Below are 16,509 nucleotides of genomic sequence, written 5' to 3' on the forward strand. Positions count from 1 at the left end.
TTCTAATGATTGGTGATATCCTTGTGAAATCATTAGAAGCAGGCTATAACAAATAAGGAGAGAGCTCAACAGGTAGCTGTCACTGTTCTTTTCTACCTGTACTGGAAAAAAAAGCTACTAATAATGACATATTAAGAAATTAGTTTCTTAATTTATATAACATTATAAAGAAAAACAACTTTGAAAGATTTGAGGATTTCAATCACTGAAATGACAGAATATGATTCCAGAGGACTGATACTACCAATGTCCTGACAGTCATTCAGTCAGTCAATAAATATTTATTGAATGCCTATGATAAGCCAGGCAATGTGCTAAGCACTGGGGACAGAAAGAAAGTTAGAAGACAGTCCCTGCTCTTGAGGAGCTCACAATCTAATGGGGAGACAACTTGGGGGGCAACCAGTAAAAATGCTCAGAGTTAGGAAGTAAATTGTCTTGTTTGAGAAACAGTAAGGAGGCCAGTGTTACTAGATGGAAGAGTACATTTGGTGTAAGGTGTAAAGAGATTGGAAAAATGGGGTGGGGTGGAAGATTAAGAAGGGCTTTGGTTTTTTGAAATAAAATTTTGTTGATATTTTATGTTTCTTATAAGTATTCCTTGTATCTCAAATATTCCTTCCCTTCCCCATCCCTAAGAGCCATACCATGTGACAAATAGTATTTTTTTGGGGGAGGAGGGGAAGCAGCACAACTGATCAATATACTGAAAAAATCCAAAAACACGCATTTTATAACACTTGAGGACCTCTCATCTCCAGGAAGAGGTAGGTTGGGAGTGTCTTCTTATATCTCTTCATTTGAATTCTGTTTGATCTTTATAATTTTGTTACATTTGTTTTTTATTTTGAGGTCTATAGTTCTTTTCATTTACATTGTTGTAGTTATTGTGCATATTGTTTTCTTAGCTCTGCTTGCTTCACTCTGCATCAGTTCATGTACATTTTCCATGCTTCTCTGTATTCATCACACACATCATCTAGTACATTCATGTACCACAATTTGTTTAGTCATTCCCCAACTAATGGGCATCTACTTTGTTTCCAATTCTTAGCTATCACAAAAGGGACTACTCTAATACTTTGGAGTACAGGGGGACTTTCTTATGAAGGGCTTTGAATGCCAAAGAGAGTTGATCCTGGGGGTAATAGGGATTCATTTGAGTTTATTGAGTGTGAGGAGAAGGGGAGTGACTTGGTCAGACCAGCACTTTAGGAAGATCACTGGCAGTTGAATGGACTAAAGTGAGGAGAGACTAGTGGTGGAAAGACCTACCAGTAGCCTATTGAAATAGTATAGCTGTGAGATAATGAGGGTCTGTACTAGGGTGGTAGTATTAGCAGAGGAGAGGAGATGTATGAAGGTAAAATTGACTGGCCTTGACAACAGACTGGATACAGACTTAAGATGCAGAATAAAACATACATTTTAAGACACGGCTAATGTGGAATTTGCTTTACTTGACTGCATATTTGTTAGGTTTTTTTCTTTTTTTTTGTCATTCAGTGGAGGGAAGGGGAGTAAGAGGGAGAGAAAATAAGTGCTTGTTAATAAAAAAATAAATTAGTTCTTTTGTAACACTGAGTTTTATTGGAATTCTCCACTTCTCCCTCTTATTTAAATATCCTAGAGTGTAGTGGATAGAAAGCTTGCTTTGAAGACAGAAGGAAATTCTGACTATGACACATATAGGCTGTAATTACCCTGGGAAAGTCACTTAACTTTTCAGTGCTTTAGGTTAACTCTGTAGGTGTGTAAGTCAAAGGGAAGGTAAAGGGATTGGCAGAGAGATTTCCTTACCTGGGAATTCTCTGTACTAATGAAATCAGGTGCAGTCCCTATCCTTTCAATATCTTAGTCTGCTCTGTGCTTTCAATTTTGAGGCAAATTACTGCAACCTGCCTTCTCTGGTTGACTCCAAATTTATTTGCTTTGGGTTTTTTGAAGTGAATAAATAAGTCTGATAATACAGACCCTCAGAGGATACTTTAAGGGGTACCTAAGCCAATTGAAAAGTGATTTTTTTTATCCCAATAGGAAATTTTTGTACCTTTCTAGCCTGGTAACTTACAGATATACCAGATCAGGCATAGTAGCAGTTCTTTACCCATTTTAGATTTGTAGTTCCAGTTTAAAAAAAAAAGTCTAATACAGAGGTTATACATTTTATGCCTACATATCCTCAACTCCACATGAAACAGGATTCCACACCATAGGAGCCTATCTTTTCCCAGTTAGGAGAGCCAATTAATGATGGGACCTTTTTTGACTTTGAGACATGGTTAACTACCTACCTATTTTCTTAGTCCTCAGACTTAACTAGGAGACTATGATCTACCTTCTACCGTCCTCTTCAGCATGAACCTCTCCTATGGTCTTTTTAGGACTTGTCAACTAATGGACCCTGCTTGTCTTATAGATCTTTTAATAATACCGTACATATGATCAAATGATAAGATGAAGGCAAAGGCACTTTGGAAATCTTGAGGCACTAATTCTTGTCAGCTATTATCATTATTACATAGAACTTTGTATTAGAAAATATTTTCACATATTCTTACAATAATCTTTTGAAATAGGCAGGACAGATATTGTCTCCATTTTTTAGATGAAAAAAACCAAACCAAACAAAAAACTGCCTGCCAGAGAGGCCTCCCTGAATCACCCAACTTGTAACAAACTTGGCTAGTAGAGACGGAATTAGAACCTAATTCATCTGATTTCTAAAGTGTTAGCTCTTTGTCTGCCATAGCAAGCTACCTCTAAACATACTCTAGGGTCACGGTGGCTCTTTACACAATTTTGCGCCTATCTTTCTTGTCACCTAGGACATCGAATTCTTTTTCTGCTATATACTTGCCAAGTCAATCTTCCTTAATCCTGTATTTGTATTACTATAGATATTCGTTGTTCCTTACTTTGCCGATTTATAAACTTGCCCTGGCTGGATTTCATCCTGCTTTTGTAGCAGCCCTTTTGCCAGGTTTGGTAATTTTGAATTTGGTGTTATGATAATTTTGAATTCTACCTTCCAACCTCATCTAATTCATAGTCCCTGAAAATATGCCAAGCATTGTTGCTATTATTTTTTTCTCAGGACAATCAATAAAGACATTGAATGGGCCAGGCCCCTGGGGGTGATCAGTTTTGTATTTAGTATTATGATAGATTTGTATCGTCTCCCACCTCATTTAATCCATACTACCTGAAAATGTTAAGTATTGTTGCAATTATTTTTTTCTCAGGATAATCAATAAAGATATTGATTAGGCCAGTCCCCTTGGGGTGATTTCACCTACATGGTATGAAGTCTGGATAGAGAGCCTGGAAGACCTAAGTTAAAATCCAGCCTCAAACACTTAACTAGCTGCGTGGACAAGTCACTTAATCTCTCTGGGCCTCAGTTTCCTCATCTGTAAGACGGGGGAATCATAATTTCACTTCCCTTACAGAGTTGTTATAGGATCAAAAGAGATAATACGTGAAGTGCAGTTTGCAAATGTGAAAGATTATATAAATGCTAGCTATTACTATTATCCTCCCCGCTGGGCCCTTGTGAGAGAAATGAAAAATTCGTCCTGGGTCCCACCACCCTCGGTTTTACCACCAGAAATGCAATTTTTCTAATTTCTCGGTTAGAATGTCGTGTGGGAACCACAGAAAAAGTTTTCATGGAATCGAGCTCCATCTCTGCATTGGCTTGGCTGGATGAACTCGGCACAAAACCCGAGTCGGCTCAGAGCAGCATCTCGTTAGTCACTGGTCGCCAATTGATGGAAGATTCCGTCCCATCCCCATCCCCCTCACTCGTTTTAACGTTAAGCTGTAGCTTCCCGGGGCATCTTTCATTCCCACCTTGACCCCTCAGGGCTGTCCACGCGCAACACTTTTTTTTTTTTAAGAAAGGAGCAACATTTGCCCCCTTTCCCCTGCCTACATAATTCCCGTGGCCTCTTCGATTTCTTAAAAAAGAAAACCATAATAATCAGCGTGGCTCTCCATCTCGCTCCCGAGGCGCCCCGCCCCTCTCTCGTCTCGCTCCCACCGCCTCCCACCTCCCCCGTGCCCTTCCGAGCTTCTCAGCCCCGGGCAGACAAGGAAGACAGGAGCGCGCGCCAGACGCCAGAACGTGCGTCTTTGCGCACGTCCTCGCGAAGAGCGCCGGAAGGAGGGCGCGCGGGGGAAGGGGGATTCTGCGGGGCTGCCGGGCGGAGGCGCGCGCCCGCCTTCTCGCCCGCTCGCCCGCCTGTCCGCGCGCCGCCGCGCTGTTGCTGTCGCCGCCGCTGGTGCTGCTGCTGAGCCGCCGCCGCCGCCGCCGCCGCTGGTGCTGCTGCTGTGCCGCCGCGGCTGCGGGAGGCGGCGCTGGCTGGCGGCTGGGCTCGCTCTAGTCAGCCGGCGAGGGAGCGAGCGAGAGTGTCTTTTAAAGATGGCCGGAGCGGCGGCGGCGGTGGCCGCCGGAGCAGCCGCCGAAGCAGCCCCAGCCGCGGTGGCCGTGGCGGCCCCGGGCCGGGCCTCGGCGGCGCCGCCTCCGCCGCCTGTGTACTGTGTGTGCCGGCAGCCGTACGACGTGAACCGCTTCATGATCGAGTGTGATATCTGTAAGGACTGGTTCCATGGCAGGTAAATAAACCGACACCCCCCCCCTTCCTGCGGCTGTTCCCCTTCACCCCCCGGCCGCGGGGAGCCGGCCCCCGGTTGCCGGGAGCGCACGGTCCGGGCAGGGAGCCGGGAGCGACCGCCGCGGTCCGGGCCGGCTGCCGGGAGCCCCGTCTCCCTCCGCCTGCCGGGTCCCGGCCGGCGACGAGGTGGCGACCGGGGTGAAGAGTCACCACAACAAACAGGAACAAAGGGGGCCCGAGAGTGAAGTTGGCAGAGGGGAGGAGTTGGTGCCGGGGACCGCGGCTCGCAGCCCGGCGGGCTCGGGGTGCAGTGGGGGGGCCCTGCCGGCCGTCCTCACACCCCCCCCACCGCCGCCGCCAACAGGGGTGTCTGGGGGGGACCTCCCTGCTTTCGGGACGGACTCAGGGTTTGCCTGAATTCTACGTCTCGAGCTTCCCTTCCCTTCCCCCCCCAGTTAAAATAAATCATGATCGTGTTTTCATGGAAACATTTCATCCCTCTGCTTGCGTCGGGGGGCGCGACGTCGTTGTCGCCTCCAATCGAAAGCCCCAGCCCCGGGAAGCCGTGCTCAAGTAAACATAGCAACAGATGAGGAGGCACGGGCTGTCGGGTACTTAAAAAAGAACAGGAAGAAGAAGAAAATTCCGTCCTGTTAATTGGAAGTTTTCGGCTCTGGCTCTCTCCCGAGGGGGCGGCAGGTTGGGAAGCAGCAATTGGCACCCGCTTGGATGCTTCCCCGCCCCCCCCCGGGGGAGCGGGACAGCTGGGCCTTGGGGGGGCGGGGGGAAAAAGAGGAAGGGGCGGCTGGGATTCCCGGCCCTTTGCTCCCCCTCCCCCCCAAAAGAAACTTTACAGAGAGACTTCACCCGGGCCGACCCAGGTCCTCTTCGCCTTTCTCCCCCCCACCCCCCACCCCCGGGGTTTTACTGGAATGAACTTTAGTCGATTGTGTCGGGACTTGGAGTCTCGGTCGTGGTGGTGGCAAAGGTCTTTACCAGAAGTGAGTCGCCTCCGTGTTTCTGGCTTTGACGTTTGTGGGAGTCGTGGGGCGGCCAGGCCGCCGACTCATGTGTTTTGTAATCAAAGTGTGTGGCTAATAAAGGGCGGCGCCACAGCCTCTGGACTCCGGCGTGGGAGGGATTCACGGGCATTTAAACAAAGAAACTAGTTGCGAATGGGCCACCAAAGTCCTTATTTGGGGGTTTAGGCGCTACCCTGGGGGGACCCTCAGGGGAGATGGGTTCCCTGGCCTGGGCTGGGTCGAATATCTTGTCAAAATCAAGCTCTGGAGTGGTGGCAGATATGGTGGCTGTGATTGTAGGAAATGTCCTTTGATTGACAGCAGGACATTTAAATACACCCCCCCATCCTCCCCTTCCCCCTCCCCCCATTTTACAAAAAACAGAACAGGACTAAGCATCTTTGGCGCCCTCCACTGGTTCGGGAATGGAAAGCTATTAAGTACTGTTATCTCGCTGGAGCATCTGTGCCCAGAATTCTGGAGATACCGAAGTGACAGGTCAGTTTTGTTTACATTAGTAGCTCCTGGGGTAGGAAATCCTGTTATAAACAATCCCAGTTTAAAACCAAACCAAAACCAAACCAACCAAACTCCCAGATCTTTAGGAGGACAGCTCCTTAAATTAGGTAATTTAATATTTAGTTTTCAAGTAGTTTGATGACCTTATTGCAACACAGAAAATTCACAAAATAAAATTTTAGAGTTAGAAGTGACCCAAAAGATCGTCTTGTAGTTGAAATCAGTGTTAATTATTTAAATCAGGTGCACTGCCTACTGCTATTGAGTGATAGCTGCCCTTTATTTTAAATGGGTAGAGTATTTAATTGTACCATGTTTTGTATATTCAGACATCCTATTTCTGCATTATAGCACATCTTTATCCTATAGCTTTGGTTGCAAATAAACTAAAATAAGATTGTATAATTTTGGAACTTTGGCTTTGCATGATACACAGATATCTTTTAAAGTATGTATAAAAATTAAAATTACAAGTAGTTTTCTGGTATAGTTGGTCACATTTATGTTGTATTTGTTGCTTATGTTGGATTAAAACATAAGAAAAATGAATGTAGTTTAAAAAGCAAATTATTTGACTTTTAGATGTCTGATATTTTTAGTGCTGTGCAACAGTTAAGCTTATATTACTAGTGACTTTCACAAAGAAATTTATAATACTGTGTTTAACTATGAATTTCAAGGGCAAGGAGATGAGGAATCTAGGAAAAAGGCATAAGTAAAAAAAAAGCAAGATCTCCAATATGAATTAAACAGCATGATTTTATTGTAATTAGAGTACTGAAATAAACTTTTCTGAGTATAGATAATTTTGTTGTAAACATTTGATGTTTTCTTTTGAAAGTAAAGTTAATGTTATATAGTTTGAAAATTGTAAGGGGGTAGTAGGTGGTAGGGGGCAGCTAGGTGGCACAGTGGATAGAGCACTGGCCCTGGAGTCAGGAGGACCTGAGTTCAAATAGGGCCTCAGACCAAACATTTGACACTTACAAGCTGTGTGACCTTGGGCAAGTCACTTAACCCCAATTGCCCCCCCCCAAAAAAAAAGAAAAGAAAAAAGAAAAAAAAGAAAATTGTAAAAATAGGAGATTTGTGAAATGGCACTACTCACATACAAAAGAAGTATTTTAAATCTTTAGCATGTTGAGTTGTTAATGAAATCTTGGTGATAGGGTACCTTAATACAGAAAAATTATTTTCCCATAACAAACTATTGTTGTGTGATACTTAAAAGAACTGATACAAACGTATTTGTATTCCCTGTTTGTGTACCTGTGTTTTGGCCTGCTAGAATGGAGACTTCTTGAGGGAAGAGACTGAAAAAATTTTTGTCTTTGTATCCCCAGTTGCTAGCTCAGTTGTTGGTACCTAGTTGGTGCTTAATAAATACTGGTTGATTTGATCAGTGACCCAGAGTTGGATGCAGTTAAGACTAGTTAGGAAGCTTTTGCAGGGTCATAGCTTCTAAGACAGAGGAGCTGGATGACCAGTCCTCGGGTGGTAGCATGAAAAATAGGAAGGAGGCAAAGGAGGGGGAGATATCACAGTTAGAATTAATAGATTTTGTCTACTGATTGATTGTGTAGGATGAAGGAAGAGTCAAACTCCCCAGGTTCTGAGCCATGGATAACTGGGTCGGTGGTGGTGCCATCAACAAAAAGGGAAGATAAGTTGAGATAGATTATTTTTTTGTGGGAAGATGAGGAATTCAGTTCTGGACATTGAGTTAGAGTTTGCCACATGAGTGCAGGCCTAGAGATAATAGATTTGGAGAGTCATCTGCCTATAGGCGATAATTAAAGCCACAGGAGTGAATGAGATGACAACGGACAGAATGGAGAGAGAGAGAGATGGGATAGAGTCTTGCAAGGTTATGTAAAACTAAAAGTCTGTATTTCTAGGAGTGAATAATTAATGAAAAAGCATTTATTATATCCTTCCTATATGCCAAACACTATCCTAAGTACCAGGGGCAGAGATAGAAAATTAAGATGGGTTCCTGACCTCAAGGAGTTTGTTTTCTAATAGAAGCAGATAATTGTCTTCTTTAATTTACATGGAATACCTCACTTCATGATGCTGCAGGCAAATGAGGAGTCCCTGTGTTTACCTTATACCACCTCTTTGGGGATAAGATAGTCCATAAATTTAGTGAACTAGTGTTTCCATTTATTTGTCTCTAACTTTACTCAAGTATCAAGGTTCTCATATTTTGGAATTTGGTGAATAAGTGTATTTTTCTTATGTATGGATTTTAGAAAGATTTCCATAAAAGGTTTTTAGGTTTGGTTGTTAGGTTTTTAAAGAGATATTTCCTTATTTCATGGTGTCAGATAAATGAGGCATTTCTCTTCTTTCTCCCATAAAACCTATTCTTGAAATTAACTACATAGTTGAACTGACAGATTTAAATTTCTTTTTTTCTCTCCAACTTTTTAAGCAACTATCTTGTAAATATTGATGAGCACTAACATATCTCAGAAAAATGGCAACGAGGCTGCCTACGAATGCACCCATACTTCTCCCCTTAAAAAAACCCTTTGATTTAATCATCCCATTTAATACTCCTGTATCTCTCCTCCTGATTGTGGCTTAATCCCTTGAGAAAGCTATTCCCACTAGATGCTTCCACTTCTCTTGTTGAGTCATGTTCAACTCTTTGTGACCCCATTTGGGGTTTTCTTGTCAAAGCTACTGGAGTTGTTTGCCATTTCCTTCTCCAGCTCATTTTACAGATGAGGAAACTGAGGCCAACAGGGTCAAATGACTTGCCTGGGGTCACACAACTAGTAAGTGTCTGAGGCTAGATTTGAACTCAGGAAGATGAATCTTTCTGACTTCAGGCCTAGCACTTTATCCACTGTGCCCTTAACTGGGCTCCCACTTGCTTCTCCCTCTCCTTTAAACTCTTTGCATTCCAGCTTCAGACTTCATTACTCAACTGAAAGTGACCTCTCCATTGATCTCTTGATTACCAAATTCGATGGCCATTTCTCAGTCCTAATCCTTTTTGACCTCTTTGCCACATTTGACACTGTTGATCACCTCTTCCAGGATACTCTTGACAATTAAAAAAAAGTTATTTTATCTTTCAGTTAACAAATATTTATTTTCTCTTCCTCCCGCTTCCCTCCTTCATTGAAAAAAGAAAAAAAAATGAAACTCTTATAACAAATATGCTTAGTTAAGCATAACAAACCCCTGCATTGTTTATGTCCCAAAATTTATGTCTTCTACATCTTGAATCCATCATTTCTCAGTAAGAAAGTGGATCACGTTCATCATCATTCCTCAGGAATTTTCACTGCATTTGATGAGAGTTCTTAAACCTTTTAAAATTGTGTAACCTTACAGTGTTGTTATCAGATATATTGTAGTCCAAGTTCTTCTTACTTTGCTGTGTATCAGTTCATACAGGTCTTCTTCTGGATACTCTTTCCTCACTAGGTTTTTCTGATATTACTTTCTTCTCTTATTCTTTTTTATTCTCAGTCTCCTTTGGTGGTTCTTCATTGATTTGGTACCCACTAACCTTGCATGTCATACGAGGCCCTATTTTGGGTCTTCTTTACCCACTGTAATATACTGCTTGCTGATCTTTTCAGCTCTTATGAGCTCAGTTATTTCTGTACAAATGAGTCCAAGATATGTGTATGTGTGTGTACACACACGCACACACACACACATACATACATATATACATATATATAATCTTGAACCCTAGCGTCTCTTCTGAGCTCCAGTCCCACTTTAACAACTGCCTTTTGGACATCCTAAATTAGATGTCTTGTAGGCTTCTCCAACTCACTGTGCCCCAAATAAAAATCTTTCCTCTTTCCACCCCGCTCCTTCAAACTCTCCTCTCCCTCCAACTTTCCTATAATTGTTGAGGCTACCAGCACCCTCTTAAGTCACTAAAGCACTAAATCTCATTGTCATCTTTGACTCCTCACTCTCAGCATTCTAAATATACAATACATTGCTGAATTTTGTCATTTTTACCTTCACAGATTTAATCATATACATCCTTTCTTTTCACTTACACAACCACAGCCCTGGTTCAAGCTCTCATCACCTTTTGCCTGTACTGTTGCCTTCTGACTAGTTTTCCCGCCTCAGGTCTTCTCAATCAAGTCTATCCTCTGCTTCTCATGTCACCCCTCCCCACCTCCACCCCCTATCTCAGTAAGTGAACTTCAGTGGCTCCCTGCTCTCTCCAGTATTAAAAGTAAACTCCTTTGGTGTTGAAAGTTCTTCACAACCTGTCCCCTTTGTGCATTCCAGTTTTCTTATACTTTACTTTTCATACGTGTTCTGTTCTAGCAACACCAGTCACTTCAACAAACACTGCGTCTCTTGTCCGTGCTTTTTACTCACCCTTCCCTACACCTGGGTGTGCTCTACCTCAACTCTGCCTCTTAGTTTCCCTATCTTCCCTCAAAATTTAGCTCAGATCCTGCCTGCTGAATCTAGGTGGCTTTTCTGAATCCCCCCAGGTACTAATTCCTTCTTTTCTCAGAGTCCATATGAATTTGTATATGTATATGTGTGTGTGTGTGTGTGTGTGTACTTTTTTATCATTTACATATTATTTGAACCATTAGAATGTGAGCTTCTTGGGGACAGGGTTTTTTTTTCCTTTCTTTGTATCCCCAGTACTAAGCACAATACCTGGTATGTAGTAGAAGCTTTAATAAATGGCTTGTTCACTTAACTAGAATAATTATAGGATCAAAAAACTGCGAATAATCAGTCTGTCAATAGATATTTATTAAGCACCTTCTATATGTACATTAGTAGTATTTAAACCGTTAGACTCTTCTGTGGCACAATGCCTGCTACATGATAAGCATTGGTAAATGCTTGCTGAATTGACTGGCATTCCAAACTGTATGTGGCTGTTGATGTCTGAATAAGTTATTGTACATTATTGCTGCCTTTGGACATTCAGACTAACTTTTCAGTAGTTTATAGCAGTCTTTTCTACATTTTGAAAAGCAGATGATCTGCTTTCATTTTTAAATTTCAAAGTTTATTTTTTTAAATAAACATTTCTAGTGGCATTCTGAGGGTTTGCTTGTTTTTTTGTCTAGGCAAATGGGGTCAAGTGACTTGCCCGGGGTCACACAGCTGGTAAATGTCAAGTGTCTGAGGCCAGATTTGAACTCAGGTCCTCCTGACTCCAGAGCCAGTGCACTATCCACTGTGCCACCTAGTTGCCCGAATTCTGAGGGTTTTTCAGTATGTATGAAGGAATGTATTTTAGGAATTGCTTATGGTGGAAATGCTGAGTCGTCTGAGAGTCTGGAAACCTGAGTTTCAGTTCTGACTCTGTTACTGGCTGGTGATTTTAGGTAATCTGCTTCAATTCCCTGGGTGTCAGTTTTCTCACTTATAAAATGAGAGTATAACAGTCAGTCAATAATCATTTATTAAGAGCCTACTTACTATGTACCAGGTTTTGTTCTAAGCACTTTGGATACAAAGAAAGGTAAAATGATAGTCTCTGCTTTCAGGAAGTTCACAGTCTAATGGTGGAGACACCCTGAAAACAAACAACTATGTACAAACAAGATCTAGACAGGATAAATTGGAGGTAATAATTATAGGTAAGGCACTGGCATTAAGGGTCATCAGGAAAAGCTTCCTGTCAGAAGATAAGATTTTAGGTGGGACTAGAAGAAAATCGTTGAAACCTTGAGGTGAAGATGAGGGAGGAGACATGAGGAACAGACAATGAAAATGTGTGCAGTCAGGAGATGAGGAGTGTGAGGAACAGCAAGGAGGTCGGTGTCACTAGAGAGTGATATAGCGGGAGGAGTAGGTCATGTGAAGAACTGAGTAAATTGAGGACCTGTGAGTTCAGAGTATTTGAAGGAGTATCAGTATGTATATTGAAGTCCCCTAATGTTAAGGCAGAAGTTAAAGAGGAGAGAAAGACTGTGAGTCAAACATTGAACTTACTGAGGAAAGAAGGGTAGTGTCTTGGAGGTCAGTAGACAACAGCTACCAAAATTTTGATTGGGTGGTAAATATGGAAGGAGTAAACCTTGAAGGAGAGGGTACTGAACGTGATGGTCAAGGGAGAACCTGGAAGTAGCAACTTGGAGAGAGGAATATTCCAACTCTTCCACCTCTGGAAATGAGGGAGGAGAGGGAAGCCCCAGATGCTGTTATCAGGAGGGATCTTGGTCTCTGAGAGCCAAACAATGAAGGATGGAAAAGGAAAAGATTTAAAAAATGAATGCAAGTTTGTTACCTATGGAATGAGCTTTCTAGAGAGCACAGTGGAGGGATTTGGCCTCTATAATTTCTAAGGACTCTTTCAGCTCTATGAAGTCCTGTTATTTTTTTTGTTTTTTTTGAAAGGTTAGATCTTCATTTTTCCAAAAACTTCAAATTTTGTTTTAAGCCCTTTCTCTTCCAAGTTACATCATTTTTTCCCTCCCAACAACGGGAATGATAATAGTGGAAACATGGGATGGGAGGTGGGAAGTATGAAGAGAAGAATAGAACCTGTGGTAAAAAACAAAAACAAAACAGCAACACACAGACCCAAAAACACTTTAGTATTGAAATAGGTTAATTAGCTTAGGTGCAAATAACAATGGTTAGGCCCCTATCACTGAAACTAATTTCTAATTAGTTCCAATGTCAGTACCTGTGTGGATTTATAGGTAAGTATACTTTGTGCATCTGGACTAAATCAGTTTAAATATGATACAGTTTTAATTTTAATTTTAAATTTAATTTTAAGAATGAGAATAGCATTTTCTTACCTTTTCACTTGAATGCTCAGTTTGTGACCTGCTTCATTCTGAGGAACATCTTTATAAATTACATTAGTTTATCAGCATTCAAATTCTGTACTTTGAAATGAAGCACATATATTTATCCGTGTGTCAGTGATACTCTTTTAAATCTGTTTTATATTGTTAACTTTTAAAAATTTATTTTTTTTTGTTAATGGCTACTCAGGTAACAGAAAAAAACCTGTTTCATGGGATAACAGTTTGCATTTAGTTTTCTTTTGAAAATTTAAGTCCTTATCTAGTGATCCTGTACAAAAAGAGTTATAAATGACCCAGGCTTCTGTAGAAATGTGAAACAACACTGACCAAAAGACAGAGACAAAATAACAAATAGTCAATTTTTACATGAGTGACATTTGTTTTCCAGGAGTCATCCTAGAGATTTGGAACCAAGTGACCTTGTTTTGAGATTAAAGGATTAAAAGATGGGGGCCCCATAGATGATCTGGTCCAACCCCCACATTTTGCAGATGAGAAAACTGAGGCCCAAAGAGGTCTTGCTCAAATTAACAAAGATTCTAAGTAGACAAATGAGGATTCAAACCCAAGGTCTCTGACTTTAAATTCAGTATTATTTCTATCATACCACACTGTTTTTAGGGACTTGTTATTGTAACTCTTCCAACTCTTTGCAACTCATAAAATAGTAGTTAGACATACTACAACAACTTGGTCTTGTTGACAACCTTTTCTTGTGATGGTTAATGGTTATTTGTGACTTTTTTTTTTGGTACCACATATGCTGGTCACAAAAATGGGATAAGGAAATGATGTGAAATATCATTCATTCATGTACAAGACCCTCTCTTTATTTTGACATAGGGCATAGGATAAGAACTGGTACCTGCGATCTCATGGGCATAGAGAATACCTGGTTGAAGAAACTTATACCAGTGCAGGTCAGCACCTCCTCTTAGAGACTTTTCCTGGCTTCAAGGTTTGACTCTTACACCAGCAATGTCATACTCAGAAATTAAACCTTCAGGCCGCATGTTGACTTAAGAAACCACAGATTAACGTTATCTGTGTTGCATTGTCTTTTTATTTATTTTGTTATGTTTTAACCTGATTAGGCTGCACTTAAGGGAGTTTTTGGTTGCTGGAGTTTGAAAAACTTCTGTGCTATATTATGCTTCCTCTTTTGTTTTGTCATAGTAGACCAGAAAGTTTTTGTTTTCCCCTGAGATTAAACAACCTTACCTAGATCCCCTTGTCTTTCTTGTTTCTCCCCCTTGACTTTTGCTTTGTATTTCCTGAAAGTAACCTTCCTTTGCCTTCTGAGCATTCAACTTTCTTCAGTCTTTCATTCGATTTTCTCCAGATCATTCACCTTATTTGCCTGTCTTTTTGATACAGCTCATGATTTTCTCCTAATATCTTCCCGACTCTTCTTCCTGGAACCATGTATCATCTCCAGGCTGCGGTCTCTCTGACTTAATGAACTATGCTTATGGGTAGGGGATAGGTCATCTTTCTTAACTTTTTTCAGATGTAACTTGGGGTTATTTTACCATTTCTGCTCACTGATGATGTAAAAAGTTTTTATCTTGGGAAAGTCTCTGAAATGATGGAGAGGAAGAAATTATAGAGGGTTGTGTACATCTCATTAGATGACAAAAAGAACTGGCAAGTCAAGGGTAGTGAGTATTAGCCCTGCAGGTAAGCTTGTCTGAGTTGGTGGGCTCACACAGGCAGTGATAAAGAATAAATAAATGAGACCAGTGATGAGGGGGACATCTTTGGGTTTTTTTTTGGTTTTTTTTTTAGGCAATTAGGGTTAAGTGACTTGCCCAGAGTCACACAGCTAGTAAGTGTCATGTGTCTGAGGCCAGATTTGAACTCAGGTCCTCCTGACTTCAGGGCTGGTGCTCTGTATGTCACTGGGCCATCTTTGAAGGCAAGAAAGAGCAACTGAATTAGATTCATAGTTAGCTACTGAAGATTCTTGAGCCTGATAGTAACATGGCGGTAACAAGTTTGTGTAGTCATTGTATTCTTTTGTGGTTTTGGTGGGTGAATATATGTTTGTATCTGAGTCTGCTTTCCCTTCCACAGTTGTTGCCTGACACGGTTTTTTTGAATGGTTGGCTTTGCTTACAGAGATTTCATGTTCTCTGGTGTTGGGAGTAGGGTGTGTGTGTGTGTGTGTGTGTGTGTGTGTGTGTGTGTGTGTGTGTGTGTGTGTGTGTGTGTGTGTGTTCAGTTTGGGTCTGCTTTGCCTCTCACTTGTTATTCCCTTTGTCCTTCTGCAACCCCTAATTAGTTTTGGCTTTTTCCGAGGAAGATCCCAAAGTGCTCAGTAATCTTTGCTTATGGGATAATTTTTGAGCCAATGAAATGTTAGCTCAGTGATTGTTTCTACACTAATAAGAGTCATATGTCTCACAGATGGCTATGTTAGCACATAAGAGAAATACAGTAACACTTCATTTATCCAACATCTTTGGGGAATGAGGTGTTCTACATCAGTAAATTTTCCTGATAACTGAAACCTGCCTCTTCTGTGAATGGAAACTTGTTAATACCTCAGCTTTTTGATGATGGTGAGAGAATAGCTAGAAATGAGCTCACATCTTCAATAGTCAGATGAATTACATCCGAGGTAATGGAACAACAATTTGCAGATGTGATTGCAGAACTATCATTGGTAATCTTGAAGGAATCGTGGACAATGAAAGACTTACCAGAAGCCTAAAAACTTGAAAATATTTTAATTTTTGAAAGGGAGAGGAGAGAATTTTGGATTCAAGAAACTATTGGACTACTTACATCTCTGGAAAACTCTCGAATAAATTATTAAATGAATGGTTTGTGAGTACTTAGAAAAAAAGAGGTAATCATTTAGTAGCCAGTTTCCTAAGAACAAAGTGTGGCAGATTAACCTCATTTCCCTTTTTGGTAGCGTGACTAGAGATTAAAAGATTAGGAGAATGCTGTAGAAATATCATATCTGTATTTCATCAAGACTTTTGATCTGCTTATAGTTAAGATGAAGAAATTGGGATGAGTGTTAGTATAGTTAAGTGTCTTTGTGACATGTACATTTGCTAGTTAACTTGTTTTAATCCAAATGGTTAAAAATATTTGATTAGATAAGACCCAAAGACCAAGCTCTTTGGCACACCGGTAAGGACCTCCCTCTCCACATTGACAGTAGTCCAGTAACTAATACTGTGTCCATATGGTTGTGAACAAAGGTAGGGGGAGATTCCACCTCTGATGCTTAATTATTTGTGTGATCTACACAGGTCACAACCTCCCTGGGCCTCAGTTTTGTCTTCATCTCCAAAATGAGGAGAGTGAATTAGTTGATCTCTGAGGTCACTTTTAGCTATAAATTTATGATCCTTGGATCAGTGGGTGGAAGTTGCAGAGAGGCAGATTTTAGTTTGATGTCAGGAATAATTTTCTAACATCTGTAGATGGCGTGAGCTGCTTTAAGAGGTGGCAGGTTCTCCCTTACTGAAGATCTTTAGGCAGATGCCAGATGGCCACTTGTCTGGTGTATGATAATGGGGATTTCTTTAGGGGTATGGATCA

The 16,509-nt window shown here is 41.3% G+C and overlaps 1 protein-coding gene across 1 annotated transcript in view; it reads left to right on the top strand.

Moving 5' to 3' along the window:
- Positions 1 to 4,312: 4,312 nt before the first annotated feature.
- KDM7A (lysine demethylase 7A) overlaps positions 4,313 to 16,509 on the top strand; it is a 102,230-nt gene continuing 90,033 nt past the window's right edge. Inside the window, 1 exon segment of the mRNA XM_020998014.2 lies at positions 4,313 to 4,620. Coding sequence (XP_020853673.1) covers positions 4,427 to 4,620 — 194 coding nt within the window. The 5' untranslated portion in view covers positions 4,313 to 4,426.

Source organism: Phascolarctos cinereus, unplaced genomic scaffold (assembly GCF_003287225.1).
Source record: "Phascolarctos cinereus isolate Bilbo 61053 unplaced genomic scaffold, phaCin_HiC Scaffold_1;HRSCAF=81, whole genome shotgun sequence".
NCBI classification, from domain to species: Eukaryota; Metazoa; Chordata; class Mammalia; order Diprotodontia; family Phascolarctidae; genus Phascolarctos; species Phascolarctos cinereus.